At 44.8% G+C, this 27,276-nt stretch overlaps 1 protein-coding gene across 1 annotated transcript in view; it reads left to right on the forward strand.

The window, feature by feature from the left end:
- Positions 1-551: 551 nt before the first annotated feature.
- LOC126278937 (cuticle protein 16.5-like) overlaps positions 552-27,276 on the forward strand; it is a 51,741-nt gene continuing 25,016 nt past the window's right edge. Inside the window, exons 1-2 of the mRNA XM_049979214.1 lie at positions 552-622; positions 3,698-4,114. Coding sequence (XP_049835171.1) covers positions 611-622; positions 3,698-4,114 — 429 coding nt within the window. The 5' untranslated portion in view covers positions 552-610. The remainder of the gene's footprint in view (positions 623-3,697; positions 4,115-27,276) is intronic.

Genomic DNA, 27,276 nt, shown 5'->3' on the forward strand with positions numbered 1-27,276 from the left:
GAAGAAGAGGAAATGCAGTCCACGAAGGGGCTACGCGTGGTCCTACAGAGGCCCTAAAGCAAGAAGAAGAAGGGTACTGTTTTCAGTCCAAAACTGCAAATAGTTAATTTTATTACAAAAAAATAGGGAGAGTGGTGCAGCGCCCTGACAGCGGGAGGCCCGTAGATTGTGCTGCATGCACTGAAACGGCCTCCACTTCCCTTTTCAAGCTGTAATTAAAGTCGCCGCTGCAATTCCATATTGTGATAGGTTGTCCGACTCTATCTGGTAAGCAACAGACACAGCTGGAAGCCCTAGTCGAACCAGTCACAAAGCCTCTTCGTTATGAGCGTGAGATGAAGGCCGGACAAAGCGCAGCGCAGGCCGCTGTTTAGCCGAGTTGTGACACCCACCTATCCGGCGACGGTAGTCCGGCAGCGTGGAGCCCGCGGGCGGTCGGTGCCAAACCGGACTGCGAATGAGCGAGCGGGACAGCTGCCGTGCTGCCGTCGTTGCGAGAGCAGAGAAAGGACCGGCACTGGCTAAAAGCCGCCCGCGTATAAAAGGGACCTACGCGGCTGCACGGGCAGTACTCGATCGCAGACCGACTCACAGCCACCACCACTCCACCATGTACAAGCTCGTAAGTACCAATCAGGTGGACAGTTGAATCTGCGGCTGGTGCCTCAAAGATACGTTCAGTGTTTTACGATAATACTACACCTGTCATTTTCTACGGATTCTGCAGAGAGTGATCTCTGGGATGCAGAAAAAGAGTCTCGGATATCCTCTTTAAGTGTAATACAGCTACAGTATAGTGGTTTAACATCATACACTACTGGCCATTAAAATTGCTACACCAAGAATAATAGCAGATGGTAAACGGGTATTCATTGGACAAATATATTATACTAGAACTTACATGCAATTTGGGTGCGTAGATCTTGAGAAGTTAGTACCCAGAACAACCACCTCTGGCCGAAATAACGGCCTGGATACGCCTGGGCATCGAGTCAAACAGAGCTTGGATGGCGTGTACAGGCGCAGCTCCCCATGCAGCTTCAACACGATAACACAGTTCATCAAGAGTAGTGATTGGCGTATTGTGACGAGCCAGTTGCTCGACCACCATTGACCAGACGTTTTGAATTGGTGAGAGGTCTGGAGAATCTGCTGGCCAGGGCAGCAGTCGAACATTTTGTGTATACAGAAAGGCACGTACAAGACCTGCAACATGCGGTCGTGCATTATCCTGCTGAAATGTAGGGTTTCGCAGGGATCGAATGAAGGGTAGAGTTACGGGTCGTAACGCTTCTGAAATCTAACGCCCTCTGTTCAAAGTGCCGTAAGTGCGAACAAGACGTGACCGAAACGTGTAACCAAGGCAAACCATACCATCACGAAGAGTGATACGCCAGTATGGCGATGACGAATACACGCTTCCAATGTGCGTTCACCGCGATGTCGCCAAACATGGATGCGACCATCATGATGCTGTGAACAGAGCCTGGATCCGATAAAATGGCGTTTTGCCATTCGTGCGCCCAGGTTCGTCGTTGAGTACACCATCGCAGGCGCTCCTGTCTGTGATGCATCGTCAAAGGTAACCGCACCCATGGTCTCCGAGCTGATAGTCCGTGCTGCTGCAAACATCGTCGAACTGTTTGTGAAGAAGGTTGTTGTCTTGCAAACTTCCCCATCTGTTGACTCAGGGATCGAGACGTGGCTGCACGATCCGTTACACTTATGCCGATAAGATGCCTGTCATCTCGAATGCTAGAGATACTAGGCCGTTGGGATCCAGCATGGCGATCTGTATTACCCTCCTGAACCCACCGATTCAATATTTTGCTAACAGTCATTGGATCTCGACCAACGCGAGCAGCAGTGTCGTGATACGATAAACCGCAATCGCGATAGGCTACAATCCGACCTTTATCAAAGTCGGAAACGTGATGGTACGCAATTCTCCTCCTTACACGAAGCATCACAACAACGTTTCACCAGGCAACGCCGGTCAACTGCTGGTTGTCTATGAGAAATCGGTTGGAAACTTTCCTCATATCAGCAGGTTGTAGGTGTCGCCACCGGCGCCAACCTTGTGTGAATGCTCTGAAAAGCTAATCATTTGCGTATCACAGCATCTTCTTCCTGTCGGTTAAATTTGGTGAATGTAACACGTCATTTTCGTGGTGGAGCAATTTTAATGGCCAGTAACGTAAAACATTATTTTCACACACACACACACACATATATATATATATATATATATATATATATATATATATATATATATATATATATATATATATATATATATATAAACAAAAACGCCTAGCACACTGAAGTGGGTACGTAATAAAGTTCCAATGAACACCTTATCTGCACTTATACCCAGAACACCATATATATATATATATATATGGTGTTCTGGGTATAAGTGCAGATAAGGTGTTCATTGGAACTTTATTACGTACCCACTTCAGTGTGCTGGGCGTTTTTGTTTCTGCGTCCAGTAGTGTTCCAGCAAACACGTCACGTAATGTATCACCGATGTTTTCTGCATCGTCGTAGCTGCGCAACTAAGCTGATTTTGCGTGTCAGTATAGACCAACCGCGTTGCATCCACGCGTCCGCACTTCAATACCTGACCCCCGCCCCATGGGAAAATAAGCATTAACGGCTTGCTCTTTCCGCATGTACCAGGAGATGCTAACCAACCTAGCATACTACTCCTAGTAGCTATAAAGTCTGTAATTAAGTAAATACTGATCTAATATTATTCAGATTTGAATCAACTCCTAGTTTAAAATTATATTTGATAGATTTCACAAATGGTACATAACAATAAACCAGAAGAATATCTACAGCTCACATTATAGTGGATTAAAAGCGTTTTTTTACATAACTCATTTTTATGGTGTAGCACCCAGTGACATCATCTCCTGTATCAAATTAAGATTTTATTATTAGAACTTTTCATGGTCTAATGAAGTATTGCCACCGTAACGGAGTATTTTCTAGAATTTGGTAAAACCCAATTCTCCACTAAAATTGGAAACCCCCTTGTCTGACACACAGTCGTTCCATAACATTGCATGGAAATTTATTTTCTTTCAGAAACCAATCCTTTTATATTGTTAGTATTTGCACCATTCTTAAGCGATCGTGACTTAAACTCAGTTCATCTTGAAGATAAGAACAACAAATTAATATTCGCCTTTCGCAAATGTATTATTCCCATCGTTTTAAATAAAAATGTCTCTTTTTAAAACACTGAAAATCCGTGATAGGACTAGATGAGCCATGTTTGATTAAGACTGATAGTAAAACTCCACCTGCAAAATACCTGTAACATTAATTCTTATATACAAGACAAACGGATAATTCCTTCTCTCCAGTTATAACGTCTGGGCTGAGAGGCCATCTTGATATATTAAACTACTCTCTGATCAATCGTCCCCATCTGCAGGAGAGCCAATCTCTCACATGTGGGAACGAAACATCAGTGAATAGTTTTATAAAAAGGCACATCCTGTCGGCAAAGATGGTGTAACTGAAGTAATCACAGGCCCAGGTAGCCGAAGTTATATTTCTAAACAACTCGTCTCATTCACTACTTAAATATAAAAGAGAACAGAACGTAGACTTATTTGTGTGTGAGTTGCGAGCGCCTTTCCATGTCAGTGGTTCAAAAATCTTTTGCCTCTCCTCGCAGCTGATCCTGTCCGCGCTGGTGGCCGCCGCTTCCGCCGGCTACCTGGGAGGCTACGCCGCCCCCGCCTACGCCGCCCCCGTGGCCGCCTACGCCGCCCCCGTCGCTGCCGTGGCGCACGCCCCCGTGGCTGTGGCCCACGCCGCCCCCGCTGTGGCCGTCGCGCACGCCCCAGTCGCCTCCTCCGTGGCCAACACGTACAGGATCTCTCAGACTGCCCGCCTCGCCTACGCCGCCCCCGCCGTGGCTCACGCCCCCGTCGCCTACGCCGCCCCCGCCGTAGCTCACGCCCCCGTCGCCTACGCCGCCCCCGCCTACGGCTACGCTCGCTACGCCGCCGCCGCCCCCGCTCTGGGCTACGGATACGGAGCCTACGGCTACGCCGCCCCTGCTCTCGGCTACGGCCACGCCCTCGTCCATTAAGGCCTACTCCAACTACAGTGTACTTCAAGTGTAACATAAAACCAAATAAAAAGTAAAAAACTTTGCTATACAAAATATCTGTAAATTTTTTTTTAAATTTTCCTTCCATGATACATCATCATATGACCAGAGCCTTTGGTGGGATGGAGAGAACGTCTGTATTCAAAACATAAGAACGTATTAACTGGACTGGTGCAGAGACCTGGACATTGAGGGAGGAGGATGAATGAAGACTGGAGGCTCTAGAGATGTGGATATGGACAAGAATGGAAAAAGTGAAATGGGAAGACCGAGTAAAGAATGAAGAAGTATTAAAAAGAGTTGGAGAAGAAAGGAACATGCTGAAAGTCAACACAGAGAGAAAACTGAACTAGACTGGACATTGTTTGAGGGGGTCTGTTCATAGGAGGAAATAATAGAAGGAATGGTGGACGGAAAAAGGGGAAGAGGAAAAAGAGCCGGCCGCGGTGGTCTCACGGTTCTAGACGCGCAGTCCGGAACCGTACGACTGCTACGGTCGCAGGTTCGAATCCTGCCTGGGGCATGGATGTGTGTGATGTCCTTAGGTTAGTTAGGTTTAAGTAGTTCTAAGTTCTAGGGGACTGATGACCACAGCAGTTGAGTCCCATAGTGCTCAGAGCCATTTGAACCATTTGAGGAAAAAGAAGATATCATATGCTGGACAATATCAAAGGAGGCAAATATTCAGAGATGGAAAGACTGGCTACGGACAGACAACAGTGGAAGGGGCTTAAACCATGACAAGACCTGCCGTAAGGCAAATACCATACTACTAGTATACTGTACTATGATCGACTCATCACGCCATTTTTCTAACAAGGCTAACAACTGAGTATTGATTATATGATTTGATTGTACTCTGATGACGATTCGTAAGAGATGGAGCCAACATTCAGTCTGATAATGCACTAAGCACATCACTTGTGAAAATGCCTGCAAGATTGACACCGTGAACTGCAACACGACACGCTACTGCAGCTGCGCCTTTCTTAAGGATCTCTTTTGCCGCAGAGCTATCGTGACTGATGGCCTCCATCATTACTTCTACATGTCTTATCTGCTACCCCTAAAATCTTCTCCCATGCGTAAACAGTTGGACTGGCTCCTTAAAAGGTCAGAGAGATATACTGATATGTGGAAACGTTGCTTCAGACGGAGAGGATGGGTTGTGAGATGAATTTCTGTAACGAGCTAGACTAGGGATGGCGATCGCCGAAACAATCGTTTGGGTTACATCGTTTTTCTTCCACAGCAATTCAACTTGACTGTTAAAACCGTTCAAAATAACCGGTTTCTCAATTAACCGATTATCGGTTTTTATTCGTATTATTCCCTGTAATAAATGTAGAAATCGAAGAGAGACTGTAGATTTTTTACTCTCTCAGTTTTCATACACACAGAATAAAAACATTAAATTAAATAGGCACATTTAAAAAACTTAGTAAAGAACAGCATTCACAGTTGTGTCAAGAGATGAAGTCTTGGTGTAGTTGGAAGGCAGGAGTAGCAGTGAGATCTCAAAGTGTCCAGGTGGAAGATTTCTGCTGGGCGCCGAGAATATTCTAGAGCAATGACTTAGGTAGAAATGTAAGACACCATACTCTACAAGGAAAAAAAGAAACACACTCAAGGACAAGATCATTTTATTGACAAGTGAGGTGACACTTCATAATTTTGGTAGTACTGTAAGTAGGCTGTTTAGGTTTTTTTATTTGTAACACCACCTCCGTATGAAAATCACTGGCTGTGCTGTGTGCAGTGTGTGGCTGGTTGGCATTGTTGTAATACTCGCCATTGTAGTGTTGGGCAGCTGGATGTTAACAGCGATTAGCGTTGCGCAGTTGGAGGTGAGCCGCCAGCAGTGGTGGATGTGGGGGGAGAGATGGCGGAGTTGTGAGGGCGGATGATCTGGACAGAGACAGTAACTTTGTAAGACTGGATGTCATGAACTGATATATATAATATGACTTTTGAACAATATTAAGGTAAATATATTCTTTTTCCTCTATCAAAATCTTTCATTTGCTAATTATGCGTATCAGTAGTTAGTGCCTTCGATAGTTTGAATCTTTTATTTAGTTGGCAGTAGTGGCGCTCGGTTTATTGCAGTAGCTTGAGTAACGAAGATTTTTGTGAGGTAAGTGATTTGTGAAAGGTATGACCAGGAGATGACTACACTACGCAGATTCAGGAGGATGTAGGTTGCAGTGGGTACTGGGAGATGAAGAGGCTTGCACAGGATAGAGTAGCATGGAGAGCTGCATCAAACCAGTCTCAGGACTGAAGACCACAACAAACAACATAGTTTAATGTTAGTCAGGACCATTCTTTTGTAGGGATTATTGAAAGTCAGATTGCGTTGCGCTAAAAATATTGTGTGTCAGTTTAAGCACAGTCGTGTATAATTTCTCTAAGGGGACGTTTCAGTACCTGCTAACAAATTGAGACGAAATGAGACACACATGTCACAGCAAAGTGTGCCAAAACGCAGTGTATCCCTATCTGGTAGCAACACAGGCGTGTATCCTCACATGCAAATTATCACAAAGCTGCTGAGTAGCACCGCAGTGGAGTGTCGCACGCGCCTTGCGCCTTTTGGTGCAGTTCAGCAGTGGTTCTTGCAGGCCCTAGGGAACAAGTAAGCTGTTGCTGCATCATGTTCCACACATGTTCAATTGGCGAGAGATCTGGTGCTCGTGCTAGTCAGGCCATTTGTTGTATACCACGAACAGCACATTGCGTGGCGCCAAGCGTATGCGAACGTACATTGTTCTGCTCAAAAAGAACACCAGCTTCCCGTCGAAGAAATATTAGCACCACAGTGTTATCAGCCTGTGCAAAGAAGTTAACACACTTTACTTTACCTTGCGGAAACACCACTTATGACAGAGAATAGCAACTTTTTAAAAAATTTTATTTCACTATGGGACTAAACGTCTGAGGTCATCAGTCCCCTAGAACTCAGAACTACTTAAACCTAACTAACCTAAGGACATCACACGCATCCATGCCCGAGGCAGGATTCGAACCTGCGACCGTAGCCGTCGTGCGGTTCCAGACTGTAGAGACTTGTAGCTGAAGCCTGGGATGGGAGTTGTGCGTCCTGGGCGAATGCACTCTGCAACAGGCGGCCCACCAGCTATATGCCATACACTTGTACGTCCAGTACTCGCATACACAAAGGACGTACTCCCTCACAGAAGAAGGGTGCCAGTCTGCTCTCTAGTCTAATCTCTGTCACGACTCCACAGTAGCCGCGATTGGCGGTGTCGTGATGTCAGTGGTAGCCTCGCCAGCATCACATCTTGTCTTACTCCTACAGCATGCAGATGGCTAACATCAGTCCTTCAAGCCACAGTATGTGCCACTAGTGCTCGGATTTCGTCGCTGGACAATGTTCAGTTTCGCACTACTGTTCGCACATTACGTCGTTCTTGATGTGCGTCTGTGCTAAGCAGACGCCCAAAACCTGTTCTAGATGTGCGGGAATGATCCACAGATCGCTGTTGTAAGCAGCCACACACCATCGACACACAGTACACAGCATTAGCAGCAATCCGCCGATACGTCCATCTATCTTCTCGCAGGCCCACAATGCGGTCTCGTTGAAATGTTTGAATCTCGCTCGTCATCTGGAGTACGAACTCATCGTTGGGGCATGGTTATACCCTACAATCAATGTTCACCTCTAAACTTGGAACAGCTACTGCATGCAAAGTCAAAACAGACAGGCCTACTCGGTGTCATCTGATTGCCAACGTCCGTCAAAAATGAACGCAGGCCAACTCCCTATGCACATTGTGTCACCAAAGACAGCCCTTGAGGATAATGAACTTCTTTCTGGTAGCATAAAAGTGCAAGACAGCCTTGAGCCTGAAGGATTGACTCATCCATAGAAACTGAGTGAAGCGCTGTCGAGTGTGGTCAGCACTTGGATGGGTGACCATCCTGGCTACCATGCACTGTTGCCATTTCTCGGGATGCACTCAGCCTCGTGGTGCCAATTGAGGAGCTACACGACCGAATAATATCGGCTTCGGTCAAGAATACCATCATAACGACCGGGAGAGCGGTATGCTGACCACACGCCCCTCCTATCAGCATCCTCTACTGAGGATGACACGGCGGTCTGATGGTCCCGGTAGGCCACTCGTGGCCTGAAGACGGGGTGTTTTATATATATATATATATATATATATATATATATATATATATATATATATAGTGAGAATGCGAGGTAAATAGTGTAGAACAAGCGAATATCTTTGACAAAGAATAAAATCCGTGACACTCTCATCATGAAGTTTAACGTCTAGTTCGGGTGTTGTTAACGCCTAAATTTGTGTTAATCAGCGTATGTGTGATGACAGAATACGAAACAAGGGCTGGCCCGAGGTAACAAAGATGGGTCGCTCGTGTGGGGGACTGCTAGTGGATGACGGGGGAGCGGGGGGGGGGGGGGGGGGGGGGGTCTTAGCTGGAGGACAATGGAGAGAGAAGATCGCTGTGCAGCAGGGGACATAGCCAGCAGCCCAGTCAACATGACTGGCTGTCGCTATACTCTCCATTTGTGAGCAGATGCGAGGGTTCAGATAAATTACCAAAGTTTTCTTGTTTCTCTAGCAAGCTTTCAACAGTGAATAATTGGATACAGAGAGTAATTTGCCTCTGTCCTAACCAATATGAACGCCTTCGACAGCCACTTAGGTTGCGTCGTTTCCGGTCACATTTAAGGATGTGCGGAAATCAGCTTTTATGTAACACATTATTTGAATGTCATTATTAATACGGTATATACACATCAGCCGGATCTACACTACTGGCCACTAAAATTGGTGCACCACGAAGATGACGTGCTACAGACGCGAAATTTAACCGACAGGAAGAAGATGCTGTGATATGCAAATGATTAGCTTATCAGAGCATTCACATAAGGTTGGCACGGTGGCGGCTGACATGAGGAAAGTTCCCTACCGATTTTTCATACGCAAACAGCGGTTGACCGGCGTTGCCTGGTGAAACGTTGTTGCGATGCCTCGTGTAACGAGGAGAAATGTGTACCATCACGTTTCCGACTCTGATAAAGGTCGCATTGTAGCCTATCGCGATTGCGGTTTATCGTATGGCGACATTGCTGCTCCCGTTGGTCGAGATCTGCATGCAGAATATGGAATCGGTGGATTCGGGAGGATAATACGGAACACCGTGCTGGATCCCAACGGCCTCGTATCACTAGCAGTCGAGTTGACAGGCATCTTATCCACATGGCTGTAACGGATCGTGAAGCCAAGTCTCGATCCCTCAGTCAACAGATGGGGACGTTTGCAAGACAACAACGATCTGCACGAACAGTTGGAAGACGTTTGCAGCAGTATTGGACTATCAGCTCGGAGACCATGGCTTCGGTTACACTTGATGCTGCATCACAGACATTAGCGCCTGCGATGGTGTACTCAATGACGAACCTGGGTGCACGAATGGCAGAACGTCATTTTTTTGGATGAATAGAGGTTTTGTTTACAGCATCATGATGCTTGCATCCGTGTTGACGACATCGCGGTGAACGCACATTGGAAGCGTGTACTCGTCATCGCCATACTGGCGTATCACCCGGCATGATGTTATGGGGTGCCAATGATTATACGACTCGGTCACCTCTTGTTCGCATTGATGGCACTTTAACAGTGGACGTTACATTCCAGATGTGTTACGACCCGTGGGTCCATCCTTCATTCGATCCCTGCGAAACCCTACATTTCAGCAGGATAATGCACGACCGCGTGTTGCAGGTCCTGTACAGGCCTTTCTGGATACAGAAAATGTTCGACTGCTGTCCTGGCCAGTACATTCTCCATATCTCTCACCAACTGAAAACGTCTGGTAAATGGTGGCCGAGCAACTGACTCGAACACAATACCCTAGTCACTACTCTTGATGAACTGTGGTATCATGTTTAAGCTGCAATGGCAACTGTACCTGTACACGCCATTCAAGCTGTGTTTGGCTCAATGCCCAGGCGTATCAAGGCCGTTACTACGGCCAGAGGTGGTTGTTCTGGGTACTGATTTCCCAGGATCCATGCAGCCAAATTAAGTGAAAATGTAATCACATGTCAGTTCTAGTATAATACTTTTGTCCAATGAATATCCGTTTATCATCTGCATTTCTTCTTTGTGTAGCAATTTTAAGGGTAGTAGTGTACTATGAAATTTGTTACTACAGCACAAGGGGTTTATTACTAACCTATCCTTTAGGCTCTTTCATTAATAGTTAAATTTCTACGCCTGCTGGTAAATTGTTAAAATTGCGTCTTCCTGACTAACGGACATCCTCCAGGACCAAGGTAAATGACTTTAAAACTTTTTGAAGGTTATTTGTATTAGCATATTGGAGATTTGAGCGCAGTTAATTCATTGTTACTCTTACTTATCGTATCTATTCCATGAACTAAGCTCTAGGGCTGCATTATTTATGATATATTTCTTTACAGAATATGACAACGTATGACATTGCGAAACGAAAGTAAGAGAAGCATGCCAGCATTTTATTTTGTAACTGCTGTGTCTGAGAAGATCTAATAAAGATTTGTTCTGGTGCTTCAGCAGTTCTGTGCTATGCCCCTCCCTATTGAATCTATTATCAGTTTGTAATGCCAAGTATTTAACATTGTCAATTTCTTCTGATTGTTATATTTTAGGCTTACGAGCTATTAACTGCACATAGTGTGTTTTTTCGAAGTTTAGTGGCAGATAATTGGCTAGGAACCATTCATTAATGTCCACATTTCATTACCCCTTTTTCTACAACTATACTCGATTTGCTTTCCATTGCAATTTAATATCATCTGCAAAATAAAGAAACTCGGTATCTTGTAATGTTATTTATGAAAGGTCATTGATGTACACAAGAACAAGTACATCTACATCTACATCCACATCCATACTCCGCAAGCCACCTGACGGTGTGTGGCGGAGGGTACCCTGAGTACCTCTATCGGTTCTCCCTTCTATTCCAGTCTCGTATTGTACGTGGAAAGAAGGATTGTCGGTATGCTTTTGTGTGGGCTCTAATCTCTCTGATTTTATCCTCATGGTATCTTCGCGAGATATACGTAGGAGGGAGCAATATACTGCTTGACTCTTCGGTGAAGGTATGTTCTCGAAACTTTAACAAAAGCCCGTACCGAGCTACTGAGCGTCTCTCCTGCAGAGTCTTCCACTGGAGTTTATCTATCATCTCCGTAACGCTTTCGCAATTACTAAATGATCCTGTAACGAGGCGCACTGCTCTCCGTTGGATCTTCTCTATCTCTTCTATCAACCCTACCTGGTGCGGATCCCACACTTCTGAGCAGTATTCAAGCATTGGGCGAACAAGCGTACTGTAACCTACTTCCTTTGTTGTCGGATTGCATTTCCTTAGGATTCTTCCAATGAATCTCAGTCTGGCATCTGCTTTACCGACGATCAACTTTATATGATCATTCCATTTTAAATCACTCCTAATGCGTACTCCCAGATAATTTATGGAATTAACTGCTTCCAGTTGCTGACCTGCTATTTTGTAGCTAGATGATAAGGGACCTATCTTTCTATGTATTCGCATCACATTACACTTGTCTACATTGAGATTCAATTGCCATTCCGTGCACCATGCGTCAATTCGCTGCAGATCCTCCTGCATTTCAGTTCAATTTTCCATTGTTGCAACCTCTCGATACACCACAGCATCATCTGCAAAAAGCCTCAGTGAACTTCCGATGTCATCCACCAGATCATTTATGTATATTGTGAATAGCAACGGTCCTATGACACTCCCCTGCGACACACCTGAAATCACTCTTACTTCGGAAGACTTCTCTCCATTGAGAATGACATACTGCGTTCTGTTATCTGGGAACTCCTCAATCCAATCACACAATTCATCTGATAGTCCGTTTGCTCTTACTTTGTTCATTAAACGACTGTGGGGAACTGTGTCAAACGCCTTGCGGAAGTCAAGAAACACGGCATCTACCTGTGAACCCGTGTCTAAGGCCCTCTGAGTCTCGTGGACGAATAGCGCGAGCTGGGTTTCACACGACCGTCTTTTTCGAAACCCATGCTGATTCCTACAGAGTAGATTTCTAGTCTCCAGAAAAGACATTATATTCGAACATAATACGTGTTCCAAAATTCTACAACTGATCGACGTTAGAGATATAGGTCTATAGTTCTGCACATCTGTTCGACGTCCCTTCTTGAAAACGGGGATGACCTGTGCCCTTTTCCAATCCTTTGGAACGCTTCGCTCTTCTAGAGACCTACGGTACACCGCTGCAAGAAGGGGGGCAAGTTCTTCGCTTACTCTGTGTAAAATCGAACTGGTATCCTATCAGGACCAGCGGCCTTTCCTCTTTTGAGCGATTTTAATTGTTTCTCTATCCCTCTGTCGTCTACTTCGATATCTACCATTTTGTCAACTGAGCGACAGTCTAGAGAAGGAAGCACAGTGCAGTCTTCCTCTGTGAAACAGCTTTGGAAGAAGACATTTAGTATTTCGGCCTTTAGTCTGTCATCCTCTGTTTCAGTACCATTTTGGTCACAGAGTGTCTGGACATTTTGTTTTGATCCACCTACCGCTTTGACATAGGACCAAAATTTCTTAGGATTTTCTGCCAAGTCAGTACATAGAACTTTACTTTCGAATTCATTGAAAGCCTCTCGCATAGCCCTCCTCACACTGCATTTCGCTTCGCGTAATTTTTGTTTGTCTGCAAGGCTTTGGCTATGTTTATGTTTGCTGTGAAGTTCCCTTTGCTTCCGCAGCAGTTTTCTAACTCGGTTGTTGTACCACGGTGGCTCTTTCGCATCTCTTACGATCTTGCTTGGCACATACTCATCTAACGCATATTGTACCATGGTTTTGAACTTTGTCCACTGATCCTCAACACTATCTGCACTTGAGATAAAACTTTTGTGTTGAGCCGTCAGGTACTCTGTAATCTGCTTTTTGTCAGTTTTGCTAAACAGAAAAATCTTCCTACCTTTTTTAATATTTCTATTTACGGCTGAAATCATCGATGCAGTAACCGCTTTACGATCGCTGATTCCCTGTTCTGCATTAACTGATTCAAATAGTTCGGGTCTGTTTGTCACCAGAAGGTCTAATATGTTATCGCCACGAGTCGGTTCTCTGTTTAACTGCTCAAGGTTGTTTTCAGATAAAGCACTTAAAAATATTTCACTGGATTCTTTGTCCCTGCCACCCGTTATGAACGTTTGAGTCTCCCAGTCTATATCCGGCAAATTAAAATCTCCACCCAGAACTATAACATGGTGGGGAAATCTACTCGAAATAGTTTCCAAAGTATTCTTCAGGTGCTGAGCCACAACAGCTGCTGAGCCCGGGGGCCTATAGAGACATCCAATTACCATGTCTGAGCCTGCTTTAACCGTGACCTTCACCCAAATCATTTCACAATTCGAATCTCCGTCAATTTCCTTCGATACTATTGCACTTCTTATCGCTATAAACACGCCTCCCCCTTCACTGTCCAGCCTATCTCTGCGGTATACATTCCAATCCGAGTTTAGGATTTCATTACTGTTTAGGTCTGGTTTCAGCCAACTTCCTGTTCCTAGTACTATATGGGCGTTGTGACCGTTTATTAATGAGAGCAGTTCTGGGACCTTTCTATAGACGCTCCTGCAGTTTACTATTAGCACATTAATATTGTTATTCCCTGCTGCATTTTGCCTACTCCTGCCTTGCCGCGTCTCAGGAGGCGACTTGTCAGGCCTAGGGAGGGAATTCTCTAACCTTTTTGGGCACTACATATAACTGGTTTTCAGTTAATCGATGATACAGCCTAATATAGGGCTCTTTCCCACTGACACCCCTTCCCTTAACGGATTTTGAAAAATGAGGTGGATTAGGGAATTGGGGATTACTGGTTCTGCTGCTTCTGTCTTACTAAATTTAAAGAATGGTTACCATTTGTTATTTATTACAACAATAAGAGTAAATTGTTGCATGAATATTTAGAACTAACAAGGACTGTATTCCCGCGGCCAGTCGCTTTTTCGGAATGGCATCACAGCTGTAACTAAACAGTAATAGCATTAACACCGTCTCTTGCCACAAATTTAATAAATTGTAATTTAACAATCTCCGATGTTAAGGCAAACTTTTCAATATATACACAGGGTAAATTTCGAGACTTTTAATTCGTTTTTAGAGTTCCTTTCATCAATCGATAAAAATGAAACCATCTAGGATTACTTCTTTGTCCGTCTGTCTGTTCATCACCCCAACATTTTTGTCACGAACGGTTAGAGGCAGCACGTTGAAATTAGTGTAACATACTAAGGTCTGCAGTCCGATGAGATTGCGAAAAATTTAAGTTTCTACGCCAATTAAATCTAAACATATAGCCATTTATGTCTCATACTTCTACACTCGCAAACACACTCATTCAAACTTTTGGGTACTTTCCATTGACCCAGAAACATGAAATTTGGCAATAAGCAAGCTTTAACAGTACAAGTAACGAAAAACTACGACCATTTTTATGTAGTATTTGTGTCATAAAAATATTTTCATTGCATTTGTTGTCCCTCTGTTTACACCAATTTTCCTCTGAAACGCGTATAACTATCAAGTTGAAATTTATGTCAGGCACTAAGGTCTGCGGTCCCTTAGCGGTGTACATAGACTGACGGAAAAAATCGCAACACCAAAAAATAAGTAACGCAGAGTAATGAAATTTCGGGGATACATTAGTCTAGGTAACATATTCAAATTGTTAACATTGCACGATAGCATAATGTAAGCGTGGGATAAAACATTGAAAATGTGAGACGCTGGTACATTAATAACTGGTGTAACCAGCTGAACACTGAACGCACGCATGTAAACGTACATGAATTGTGATGTACAGTTGGTGGATTGCAGTTTGTGGGATGGAGTTCCATGACTGTAGCACTTGGTCGGTTAGTAAAGATACGGTTAATGCTGGAATTGTAGTCCGATGGTGTCCCATATGTACTCCATTGGAGAAGCATCTGGTGATACATCAGGCCCAAGGAACATGTCCACACTCGATATAGCACGTTGGTTTACAACAACGGTCTGTCGCCATTCTTGGTCAAAAGTAACCCTAGCATCAAAGATAGGTTTGAATTTTAGGAAGAAATTTCTGTGAATTTACGTTTGGAGGACACCATTGTATGGTAGTGAAACACGGACTATGGGAAAAGGGAAACAGAAGACAATCGAAGCATTTGAGATGTGGTGCTACAGATGAATGAAAATTAGATGGATTGATAAGGTAAGGAACGAGGTGGTTCTGCGCAGAATCGGAGAGGAAAGGAATATTTGGAAAACACTGACAATAAAAAGGAACAGAATGATACGACATGTATTAAGGCATCGCGGAGTAACTTCCATTATACTAGAGGTAGCTGTAGAGAGTAAAAATGGTGGAGGAAGACAGATATTGGAATCCAGTAAATATTTGGGGACGTACTTTGCAAGTGGTTCTCTGAAATGAAGAGGAAGGCACAGGAGAGAAATTCGTGCTGGGTCACATCAAACCAGTCACAAGACTGATGACTCACTAATATAAGGCGAGAATTATCCTACAGGAAAACACCCCCTGGAATGTTGTTCGGGAATGGCAGAATGAATCACCAGACTGACGCACTAATTTTCAGTCAGGGAGCGCTGGATGACAATGAAAGTGTTCCTGTTATCATACGAAATCGCACCCCAGACCATAACTCCTGGTGTATACCCAGTGTGACTGGCCGGCAGACAAGTTGGTAGCAGGCCCTCAACTGTCCTCCTTCTAACCAACACGGGGCCATCACTGGCAAAGAGGCAGAATCAGATTTCATCAAGAAATATAACAGACGTCCACGCTGCCCTGACATGAGCTCTCACTTGAAACCACTAAAGTCGCAAATGGTGGTGGTTTGAGGTCAGTGGAATGCACGCTGCAGGTCGTCTGGCTCGGTGCTGTCCTTGAAGTAACCGATTTATCTGCTGTCTTCGCCGGCCGCTGCGGCCGAACGGTTCTAGACGCTTCAGTCGGGAACCGCGCGACCGCTCCGGTCGCAGGTTCGAATCCTGCCTCGGGCATGGATGTGTGTGATGTCCTTAGGTTAGTTAGGTTTAAGTAATTCTAAGTTCTAGGGGGCTTATGACCACAGATGTTAAGTCCCATAGTGCTCTGTGGTGTGCGTACTGTAAGACCTTCGGTACACACACCATCAGATTATTTGGCTTGTCGCTCTAACGCAGTAGGTGAGTTTCAGCAATATGTCTTGTGGTCTTATCGTGGCATGTTTATCTTCTGTCGTTAGGTCAGATGATAGAAATGCCACTTGCACGTTTAAAGTAGCAGATTGACAGTGGCCAACTTTAAACAGAACTTGATTAATTTTCACACACATTATGTAACTTGATTCTGGATGCTATTTACAATTGACAATCTGAAGTTCCTTTAGTCTTGGTACGTTAATCTTATTCTCACATATCTCTGATACTTCAGAAAGTGTCTATACATTTATCTTCGTGGCTGTGTACAGGAATATGATAATCTTATTAGGCGCAGACTGAAACTTGACTATAGACTGATACAGACAAATGCAGACTGATACAGACTAATGCACACTGACTAATTGGAGGTCCGTACACTCGTTATAATACGTCGCACGTTCAGCTATCACTATGCGAGTGTGATCTGCGAGGAGAATAGGTTCTACGTTAGCAGCAATCTCATTGGCTGCATTACATATTAATACGCGGATCGGCGGAAGCAGAATTTGGTCCATCTCTAAGGCTGCGCCATCTCGCAATGCGGAGACGGACGAGCGCTGTGCCTGTGCTGTTGTGCTTAGTGGGGTGCGCTCTAGTGGGAAAGTTGTGAACGCGCTGACTACGTGGAACTATGTACACAACATGCTCAGAGCAATTTTGAACCATTCTGATGTATTCTTACGTATAAACAGGTTTCTTTCCTTGAAAATGGCCTAAGGCCGAAATCTGAATAATATTACAACAAAACAAAAATTATAATAGTGAAATGGTGGCACCATGATTCAAACAACTATTTGTAACAGTTGTTTGTGACACTGTGGTGCCAACTGTCTCTCAGATAACTGCTGCTAATTCAGAACAATGCTCCAGAGCCATACGCCGAAGACGACGGTCTTCCCTCTTAGTGTAATTTAGCCTTCTCACTCAATGCAATTAAAATACACCGTCATAAGTGTCACATATTTTGATGGTCACAGACTCAATAATCAAAATGTTTGGATGAACTAAGTATGAAAATGTCGGGCATGGTTGTCTAGCGGTAAGGCCCGTCCTTGTAAACAGAGAGGTAACGGTAATCTAGGTCGGACTACGGATTTTCAGTCTCCGTTTCAACTAAAATGGCTCTGACCACTATGGGACTTAACTGCTGAGGTCATCAGTCCCTAGAACTCTAACTAACCTAAGGACATCACACACAACTATGCCCGAGGTAGGATTCGAACCTGCGACCGTAGTCGTCGCGCCGCTCCAGACTGTAGTACCTACAACAGCTCAGCCACTCCGGCCGGCCGTTTCAACTTAACCTTCACCTCTGGACACACCACAACCAACAGTGGTTCTGATTCCAAATTAAACAGTAGATCCCCTTTCCCCCGTTAGGTAACTGGGGCACGCGTCGAATTGACGTCCAACACAAAGACGCCCACCAGGCCATTGAACCACACGAAATTATTATTATTATCTAGATACACAATTAACCTTAGAGTGCGCACTCGCACTTTTCTGGTTTTTTTAGAGGGTCAAATATAAATTACATGTGTAATACAATCAGTAAAGTTTAACGGCTCCTGATATAAAAAAAGTCTTCTAAAAACACAGATGTCAAATGAACACTTGAATTTATGAAACCGTTTGTTGATCAATCAGAGGATTTTCATAGCCTTGTACACATATACAACATCATTATTACACGAATATATTCTATATATATATATATATATATATATATATATATATATATATATATATATATATACGTATATTCAGACCTCAAGAAGAATATATTAATTCCAATCCCAAAGAAAGCAGGTGTTGACATGTGAAACTTACCGAACTATCAGTTTAATAAGTCACAGCTGCAAAATACTAACCTGAATTATTTACAGACGAGTGGAAAAACTAGTAGAATCCGACCTCAGCGAAGATCAGTTTGGATTCCGTAGAAATGTTGGAACATGTGAGGCAATACTGACCCTACGACTTATCTTAGAAGCTAGATTAAGGAAGGGCAAACCTACGTTTCTAGCATTTGTAGACTTAGAGAAAGCTTTTGACAATGGTGACTGCAATACTCTCTTTCAAATTCTGAAGGTGGCAGGGGTAAAATACAGGGAGCGAAAGGCTATTTACAATTTGTACAGAAACCAGATGGCAGTTATTAGAGTCGAGGGACATGAAAGGGAAGTAGTGGTTGGGAAGGGAGTGAGACAGGGTTGTAGCCTCTCACTGATGTTATTCAATCTGTATATTGAGCAAGCAGTGTAGGAAACAAAAGAAAAGTTCGGAGTAGGTATTAAAGTCCATGGAGAAGAAATAAAAACTTTGAGGTTCCCCGATGACATTGTAATTCTGTCAGAGAGAGAGCAAAGGACTTGGAAGAGCAGTTGAACGAAATGGATAGTGTCTTGAAAGGAGGATATAAGTTGAACATCAACAAAAGTAAAACGAGGATAATGGAATGTAGTCGAATTAAGTCTGGTGATGTTGAGGGTATTAGATTAGGAAATGAGACACTTAAAGTAGTAAACGAGTTTCGCTATTTGGGGAGCAAAATAACTGATGATGGTCGAAGTAGAGAGGATATAAAATGTAGACTGGCAATTGCAAAGAAAGCGTTTCTGAAGAAGAGAAATTTGTTAACATCCAGTATAGATTTAAGTGTCAGGAAGAAATTTCTGAAAGTATTTGTATGGAGTGTAGCCATGTATGGAAGTGAAACATGGACAATAAATAGTTTGGACAAGAAGAGAATAGAACCTTCGAAATGTGGTGTTACAGAAGAATGCTGAAGATAAGGTGGATAGATCACGTAACTAATGAGGAGGTATTGAATAGGATTGGGGAGAAGAGAAGTTTGTGGCACAACTTGACCAGAAGAAGGGATCGGTTTTTAGGACATGTTCTGAGGCATCAAGGGATCCCCAATTTAGTATTGGAGGGCAGCGTGGAGAGTAAAAATCGTAGAGGGAGACCAAGAGATGTCTACACTACGCAGATTCAGAAGGATGTAGGTTGCAGTGGGTACTGGGAGATGAAGAGGTTTCCACAGGATAGAGTAGCATGGAGAGCTGCATCAATCCAGTCTCAGGACTGAAGACCACAACAGCAAGAACATTCTACATGTGATTATCTGCCTTTTAATATATCACGACTCCACGTATTCTACAGATATAGTTAACGAGAGCAATACACCAATCCTATTTATATATCGAAATAATCAGCAACCTGTTGCATAAAAGGAACTGAACTTCTTATTCGGTTTCGGGCAGAGCCGGGCATCGCGTCACATTTATCCGCCTAAGCCCGGCTGCGGCCGACCGTATCGTCCTGTTTCCCACACAGAGGTTAGTCGATCTCTACCGTACCGGGGTACACTACCTGCGATGCGCTGTCGAGGTCCCTGCGTCGTTCGGATACAAGGTCGAGCCCGGGCGTCAACAGGACTCAGTGCAACGGGAGAACGGACAGTGTAGGGAAGGTCGAATAACTAGCCACACGGAAGCGGGTTTCTTTTCTGAATTGTTCGCTCTCTTTTGAGTATCGTGAACATTTGATACGGTATGAAGAACGCGTTCTTGATACTTTGTAAATAAAAGTAACTCATAATGTAAAATCAAACAATGGAAAATCCACGGTGGAATGTAACAATATTATGGAACGGGAAGTTGCTACTCACCGTAAAGCGGAGATGTTGAGTCACAGATAGGCACGACAAGAAGACAAACAAGCTTTTGGCCAGCAAGAATATACGACACACACACACACACACACACACACACACACACACACACACACACACACCATACACAAACACAAACACAGTTAAAAACGCAACTCCCACACGCATGATTGCAGTCTCTGGCAGATGAATTTAATTAGTGGCAGTGTGGCTTCAGTTGCCAGAGATTGCAGTCGTGTGTGTGTGTGTGTGTGTGTGTGTGTGTTTGTGTGGGGGGGGGGGGGGGGTGAGCCATTTGTGTATATCTGTTGTCTATTTTTGACGAAGGCCTTGTTGGCTGAAAGTATATTCGTGACAGTTTTCAAGTTGTACGTATCTGCGATTCAGCATCTTCGCTATATGGTCAGTAGCAACTTTCCTTTTCATAATATCGTTTCCTAATGTAAAATAATGGATGTCACAGAGCAATGCGTAATGCTAAAATGAACACACTTCTTTCTTTCCTTTTTCCCCTTCTTTGTAAAGCCTACGATTTTCTATGCTCTTTTATAAAACTTGATCTCAATTTTATAGTTAAGTTTTTCTTGCACTCTGGCCCACAATTAGAACTTGTCTAGAAATGTTTCAACAATCTCTTCGTACATCCTGCTCTCTATATTCTTCTTGATGTAATGTTCCTGTGTTATTTTCCACAATTAAGGTCTCTTGTGGGACTGGGTTTTTAAGTATTTCAATGTGGTCGGTAGTTCACTCCTTCATCATACTGTACGTAACTAGAAATTCCTCTCAACCGAAGACCACAGAAAACTCATGGACTTTATTAACGTGGCCTGCTACAGAAATCCACACATGTGCGCCTAGCTAAGGTGGCCGGATTGGCTATTCCGAGAAGTGCAGCTGACGGTCACAAGTTCGTTTCTTTATTAACGCACTGCAGGTGTTCCAGAATCCTCAGAGAATATCCGTGGCCCGTCACCAACGTCCGCTCGTGTGTGACCATCTATTGTAGCCCTTTGCAGACGGTTCAGCGCAAGATACTGTGACCAGCACCTTCTGGGTTTATTATTATCTAACAGCGAAGGTCCTTCCAACGTCTAACGATTAGAAATTGTGTTCAAGAGTAAAAAGAAATTCCTCTGCAGCTGGAGGATGGAACCGACACTCGTGTGAAGAAATCAGGAGGTGGTATTTTATGGCAAAATTTTACACATCTTGTAGATACTGATTTTTAACAAAATGTGTGTCAAATAAGCCAGTCTGAGGCCAGACTTTGCCTCGGGAAAGGTGTAGCAGTTGAGAGAAAGATACCCGCAGCTCGTGGTTGTGCGGTAGCGTTCTCGCTTCCCACGCCCGCGTTCCCGGGTTCGATTCCCGGCTGGGTCAGGGATTTTCTCTGCCTCGTGATGACTGGGTGTTGTGTGATGTCCTTAGGTTAGTTAGGTTTAAGTAGTTCTAAGTTCTAGGGGACTGATGACCTTAGATGTTAAGTCCCATACTGGTCAGAGCCATTTGAACCATTTTGATAGAAAGATGAACTTCACGCAATGAGAGAACAGTTATGCTGTGGTATAACCATCCAACTTCCGTGTGCCTCAATAAAAACTTTTAAGTACCTGCCAATTCATCATACTCGTACAGTATCACAAATATGTTTAGCAGGGCAGTCTTTGATAAAATTAACTGTTTTCACTAAATCGTCAGGCACAGAGCCTTTTCACATGCAAGTGACAACAAGTAGATTTAACAATCACAAGTAGCTGTGGAGGTTTAAGTAAACATCTCGTTCCTAATGTTACAGCCGTCAGTTATTTGAATTTGACACCGGAGGTGAAGCACTGTGTCGGTAAATATTGTGCGTCTCGACCGGCTGACCGGGCAGCGCGCGCCGAGATTCACCCGGCAGTCGAGACTGCGGTACCAGGGCGAGCCGTGCATACTTGGTTATCGCCTCTAGTATCAGGCACCTAGTGCCCTTCTTAAAGTGGTTATATCGATCGCATTGTTTGCGACTGTCAACAATAAAATGCATACAGCCAAATGCCGTGGTCATGTGGTTCATATTACCTGCTCAAAAATGACATACAGAAGCGAAAAAACAAGTACAGACATCACGCCAGAACTGGAGCTAATCAACTTAGCTCCAGTTCTGGCACTTGTAGTGGGACAGCCTTTCTTAACATAACCTTTCTTTTATAGAAGTAGCCGATCCCAGGATCAATACCGAAGCTAGTATAGGTGAACATTCTCGGCTGTTTCACTAAAAGAATTTCATTTGATTTTGTATACAATGTGTTATATTTCAGATTAAAATCTTCTGTAAAGTTTGGAAGGTAGGAGACGAGGTACTGGCGGAAGTAAAGCTGTGAGGACTGGGCGTGAGTCGTGCTTGGGTAGCTCAGATGCTGGAACATTTGCCCACGAAATGAAAAGGTCCCGAGTTCGAGTCTCGGTCCGGCACACAGTTCTAATCTTCCAGGAAATTTCATATCAGCACACACTCCACTGCAGAGTGAAAATCTCATTCTGGAAACATCCCCCAAGCTGTGGCTAAGCCATGTCTCCGCAGTATCCTTTTTCTCAGGAATGCCAGTCTTGCAAGGTGGTATGTTGCTAAGTATGAGTAACCAGGTGTAGGCATGATTTTAAGAGTCATAAGACGTGTAATGCGATTGAGATGCTCATCAATAAGCCTTGTTTGGGTACTGCTCATCAAAGCTGAGGAGCCGTATTCTGAAACAGGGTAAACCAATTCGAGAGCTGAAGTGTGTAATCCCACCCTCCCACATATCACTATTATAATTATCTATCTCTACAAGAAGTTTTGAAAGCTTCGTGAGCAAGAAATTGAAATACAGGTTTCTTCTGGAGGTTTCAGCCAAAAATATTTTCTAAATCTTCAATCTAAACAAGCTGAAGGCATTAGCAATTTAGTTTTAATGAAACGTGGCTGCACGCCGCATATTAAGCAATATGAAGAGCTTCAATCAAAAGGCAGAAGGCCTTATCTTAAAACATTTCATGCAAAATTCGGCTGAAGGCCCCGTACAAAAGCTGAACAATCTTATGCCTTAAGGGCAAGACAAGAACATTAATTTATGGGTTATTAAAACTCGGCTGAAGGCCACACATCACTAAATAATTAAACGGCTTAAGCCCTAGAGAGAAGAGTTTCAATTTTAAAAGGCAGCAGGCAGTATCTTAAAACATTTCATATGAAATTCGGCTGAAGGCCCCAATAAAGAGGAACAATCTCATGCCTTAAGGGCACGACAAGAACATTAATTTAAGAGATATTAATACTCAGCTGAAGGCCCCATATAAAAGAATAACAATCTCATGCCTTAAGGGCAAGACAAGAACATTAATTTAAGAGATATTGATAGTCGGCTGAAGGACACACATCAACTAAATAACAAGGAAAGGCGCTTAGAAGTTTCCAAGGGTCGGCCTGGGATTGTAACACTAACACCCGTTTAGGTAAGACAGGCAGCCTGTCCAACAACTTCTTAATCTCAAGGCAACCCAATCGACAGACAGCCGACCGACCAATCAAAAATATCAGTTCCGCTCCACGCAACCAGTAAAACGACCACAAGACTTCAATACAACGACACACAGAATATTGGCGCCCACAACGACCAACAACAGTTCAGCTAGAATGAAATTTTCACTCTACATCGGAGTGTGCGCTCATATGAATCTTCCTGGCAGATTAATACTGTGTGCCGGACCGAGACTCGAACTCGGGACCTTTGCCTTTCGCGGGCAAGTGCTCTACCAACTTGAGCTACCCAAGCACGACTCACGCCCCGTCCTCACAGCTTTACTTCTGCCAGTACCACGTCTCCTACCTTCATATCAGCGCACACTCCGCTGTAGAGTGAAAATTTCATTCTAGAAACATCCTCCAGGCTGTGGCTAAGCCATGTCTCCGCAATATCCTTTCTTTCAGGAGTGCTAGTTCTGCAATGTTCGCAGGAGAGCTTCTGTAAAGTTTGGAAGGTAGGAGACAAGGTACTGGCAAAAGTAAAGCTGTGAGGACGGGGCGTGAGTCGTGCTTGGGCATTTCAGTTGGTAGAGCACTTGCCCGCGAAACGAAAAAATCCCGAGTCCAGATCTCGTTGGGGAACACAGTTTTAATCTGCCAGGCAGTTTCAACACTTCAGCTGTCGAACTACACGCCGCACTGGACAGCAACAACACGACGAGGACAATACACTGTCGAAAATTACGACAATGACCAGGGCAGGTAACCGGAACGTCAACGGCCACAAGACAGAGGATACCGCTGGTCAACTTCAATAACAGAGAATATACACTCCTGGAAATTGAAATAAGAACACCGTGAATTCATTGTCCCAGGAAGGGGAAACTTTATTGACACATTCCTGGGGTCAGATACATCACATGATCACACTGACAGAACCACAGGCACATAGACACAGGCAACAGAGCATGCACGACGTCGGCACTAGTACAGTGTATATCCACCTTTCGCAGCAATGCAGGCTGCTATTCTCCCATGGAGACGAACGTAGAGATGCTGGATGTAGTCCTGTGGAACGGCTTGCCATGCCATTTCCACCTGGCGCCTCAGTTGGACCAGCGTTCGTGCTGGACGTGCAGACCGCGTGAGACGACGCTTCATCGAGTCCCAAACATGCTCAATGGGGGACAGATCCGGAGATCTTGCTGGCCAGGGTAGTTGACTTACACCTTCTAGAGCACGTTGGGTGGCACGGGATTCATGCGGACGTGCATTGTCCTTTTGGAACAGCAAGTTCCCTTGCCGGTCTAGGAATGGTAGAACGATGGGTTCGATGACGGTTTGGATGTACCGTGCACTATTCAGTGTCCCCTCGACGATCACCAGAGGTGTACGGCCAGTGTAGGAGATCGCTCCCCGCACCATGATGCTGGGTGTTGGCCCTGTGTGCCTCGGTCGTATGCAGTCCTGATTGTGGCGCTCACCTGCACGGCGCCAAACACGCATACTACCATCATTGGCACCAAGGCAGAAGCGACTCTCATCGCTGAAGACGACACGTCTTCATTCGTCCCTCCATTCACGCCTGTCGCGACACCACTGGAGGCGGGCTGCACGATGTTGGGGCGTGAGAGGAAGACGGCCTAACGGTGTGCGGGACCGTAGCCCAGCTCCATGGAGACGGTTGCGAATGGTCCTCGCCGATACCCCAGGAGCAACAGTGTCCCTAATTTGCTGGGAAGTGGCGGTGCGGTCCCCTACGGCACTGCGTAGGATCCTACGGTCTTGGCGGGCATCCGTGCGTCGCTGCGGTCCGGTCCCAGGTCGACGGGCACGTGCACCTTCCGCCGACCATTGGCGACAACATCGATGTACTGTGGAGACCTCACGCCTCATGTGTTGAGCAATTCGGCGGTACGTCCACCCGGCCTCCCGCATGCCCACTATATGCCCTCGCTCAAAGTCCGTCAACTGCACATACGGTTCACGTCCACGCTGTCGCGGCATGCTACCAGTGTTAAAGACTGCGATAGAGCTCCGTATGCCACGGCAAACTGGCTGACACTGACGGCGGCGGTGCACAAACGCTGCGCAGCTAGCGCCATTCGACGGCCAACACCGCGGTTCCTGGTGTGTCCGCTGTGCCGTGCGTGTGATCATTGCTTGTACAGCCCTCTCGCAGTGTTCGGAGCAAGTATGGTGGGTCTGACACACCGGTGTCAATGTGTTCTTTTTTCCATTTCCAGGAGTGTATTAAGTTAAACTCCACAGGTAGACGGCTGGAATCTTAGCTGTCTTGAATTTCACACACGTTGCTGCGGGAATGTTCCAAAAGCGACAACCAATAGCTAATGAAGAAATGTAAACAGTTGAGGCTCGATAGCAGGTTAAGTGAGGACTCAACTTTCATGTGCAAGATCGGTGGGCGACGAACTTCGTAGCACTCGCAAGGAGCACCTCACAGTCCAACCGCGCGCATGCACACCGCCAAAGGCTCCGGCCAGAGTAGGCGCGACGGATACTTCCTTAATGCTCCACACCAACCGATTACTGGACACACACCGCCCAGCCAGAAACTATATCCGCCACACCAAAGACAGTACAGCAGTACTAGTATCGATACACGCTGCTGCTGCCACTCACGAACAGGATAGCAACATCATCGCGAGAAATAAAACCACAGGACTACAACCGAGGATTAACCCAAGACAAGCATGACTCGAGCCAGCCAGGGCTCAGTATCTTTAATGCAGCGGTTTACAATGCCTTCTGCATCCTAACGCCGATGATAATGGTTGATTCGTGCGCCTTTTAGGTGCAGTTTCCCACCCCAATAGCAAGAAATTGCCCTGAACCTCTGTCCAAATGGCTCTGAGCACTGTGGGACTTAACATCTATGGTCATCAGTCCCCTAGAACTTAGAACTACTGAAACCATATAACCTAAGGACATCACACAGCACCCAATCACTAGGCAGAGAAAATCCCTGACCCCGCCGGGAATCGAACCCGGGAACGCGGGCGCGGGAAGCGAGAACGCTACCGCACGACCACGAGCTGCAGAAGAACCTCTGTCCACTCGTTTGTCATCTGTGACATAGACGTTGGCAGTATAAGGGTGACTTCTCAAGCAGGAAGTCTTCTGCCGCCATTTCTGCTGATTTTTATTCAAAATTTAAGCAATGGCATGGTTTGAATACGGGACCGAGAACATTACAATTACTAGTCACAGACACTACCCCTAGTCGTTTCAAATTGAAATGTGTGTCACTTACTTATGTCTACAGTCCCTTTATGGTGTAAAAAATTTAAGTGTCTAAGTCAGTGCAATCTAAGTATACGGCCATTTATGTATCCTATTTTGATACCTGCAAACTCACTCATCAAATCCCATACTGTACTCCCCTTGAGCTACAATCATGGAATTTGGCAGGGAGCAGGTTTTCACAGTACAGCTACAGGAAAAAACCAGTAATTGTTAGTTTGTAGTTAAATCATACCAAAACTAATATTTTTGGTGATTTTTTTTTCAATCTGTCTTTTTGTTCGGCTGTCAAAATACACTACAACCATTAAAATAGGTACACCAGGAAGACAACGTGCTACAGACGCGAAATTTAACTGACAGGAAGAAGATGCTCTGATATGCAAATGATAAGCTTTTCAAAGC

Source organism: Schistocerca gregaria, chromosome 6 (assembly GCF_023897955.1).
Source record: "Schistocerca gregaria isolate iqSchGreg1 chromosome 6, iqSchGreg1.2, whole genome shotgun sequence".
In the NCBI taxonomy this organism is placed as follows: Eukaryota; Metazoa; Arthropoda; class Insecta; order Orthoptera; family Acrididae; genus Schistocerca; species Schistocerca gregaria.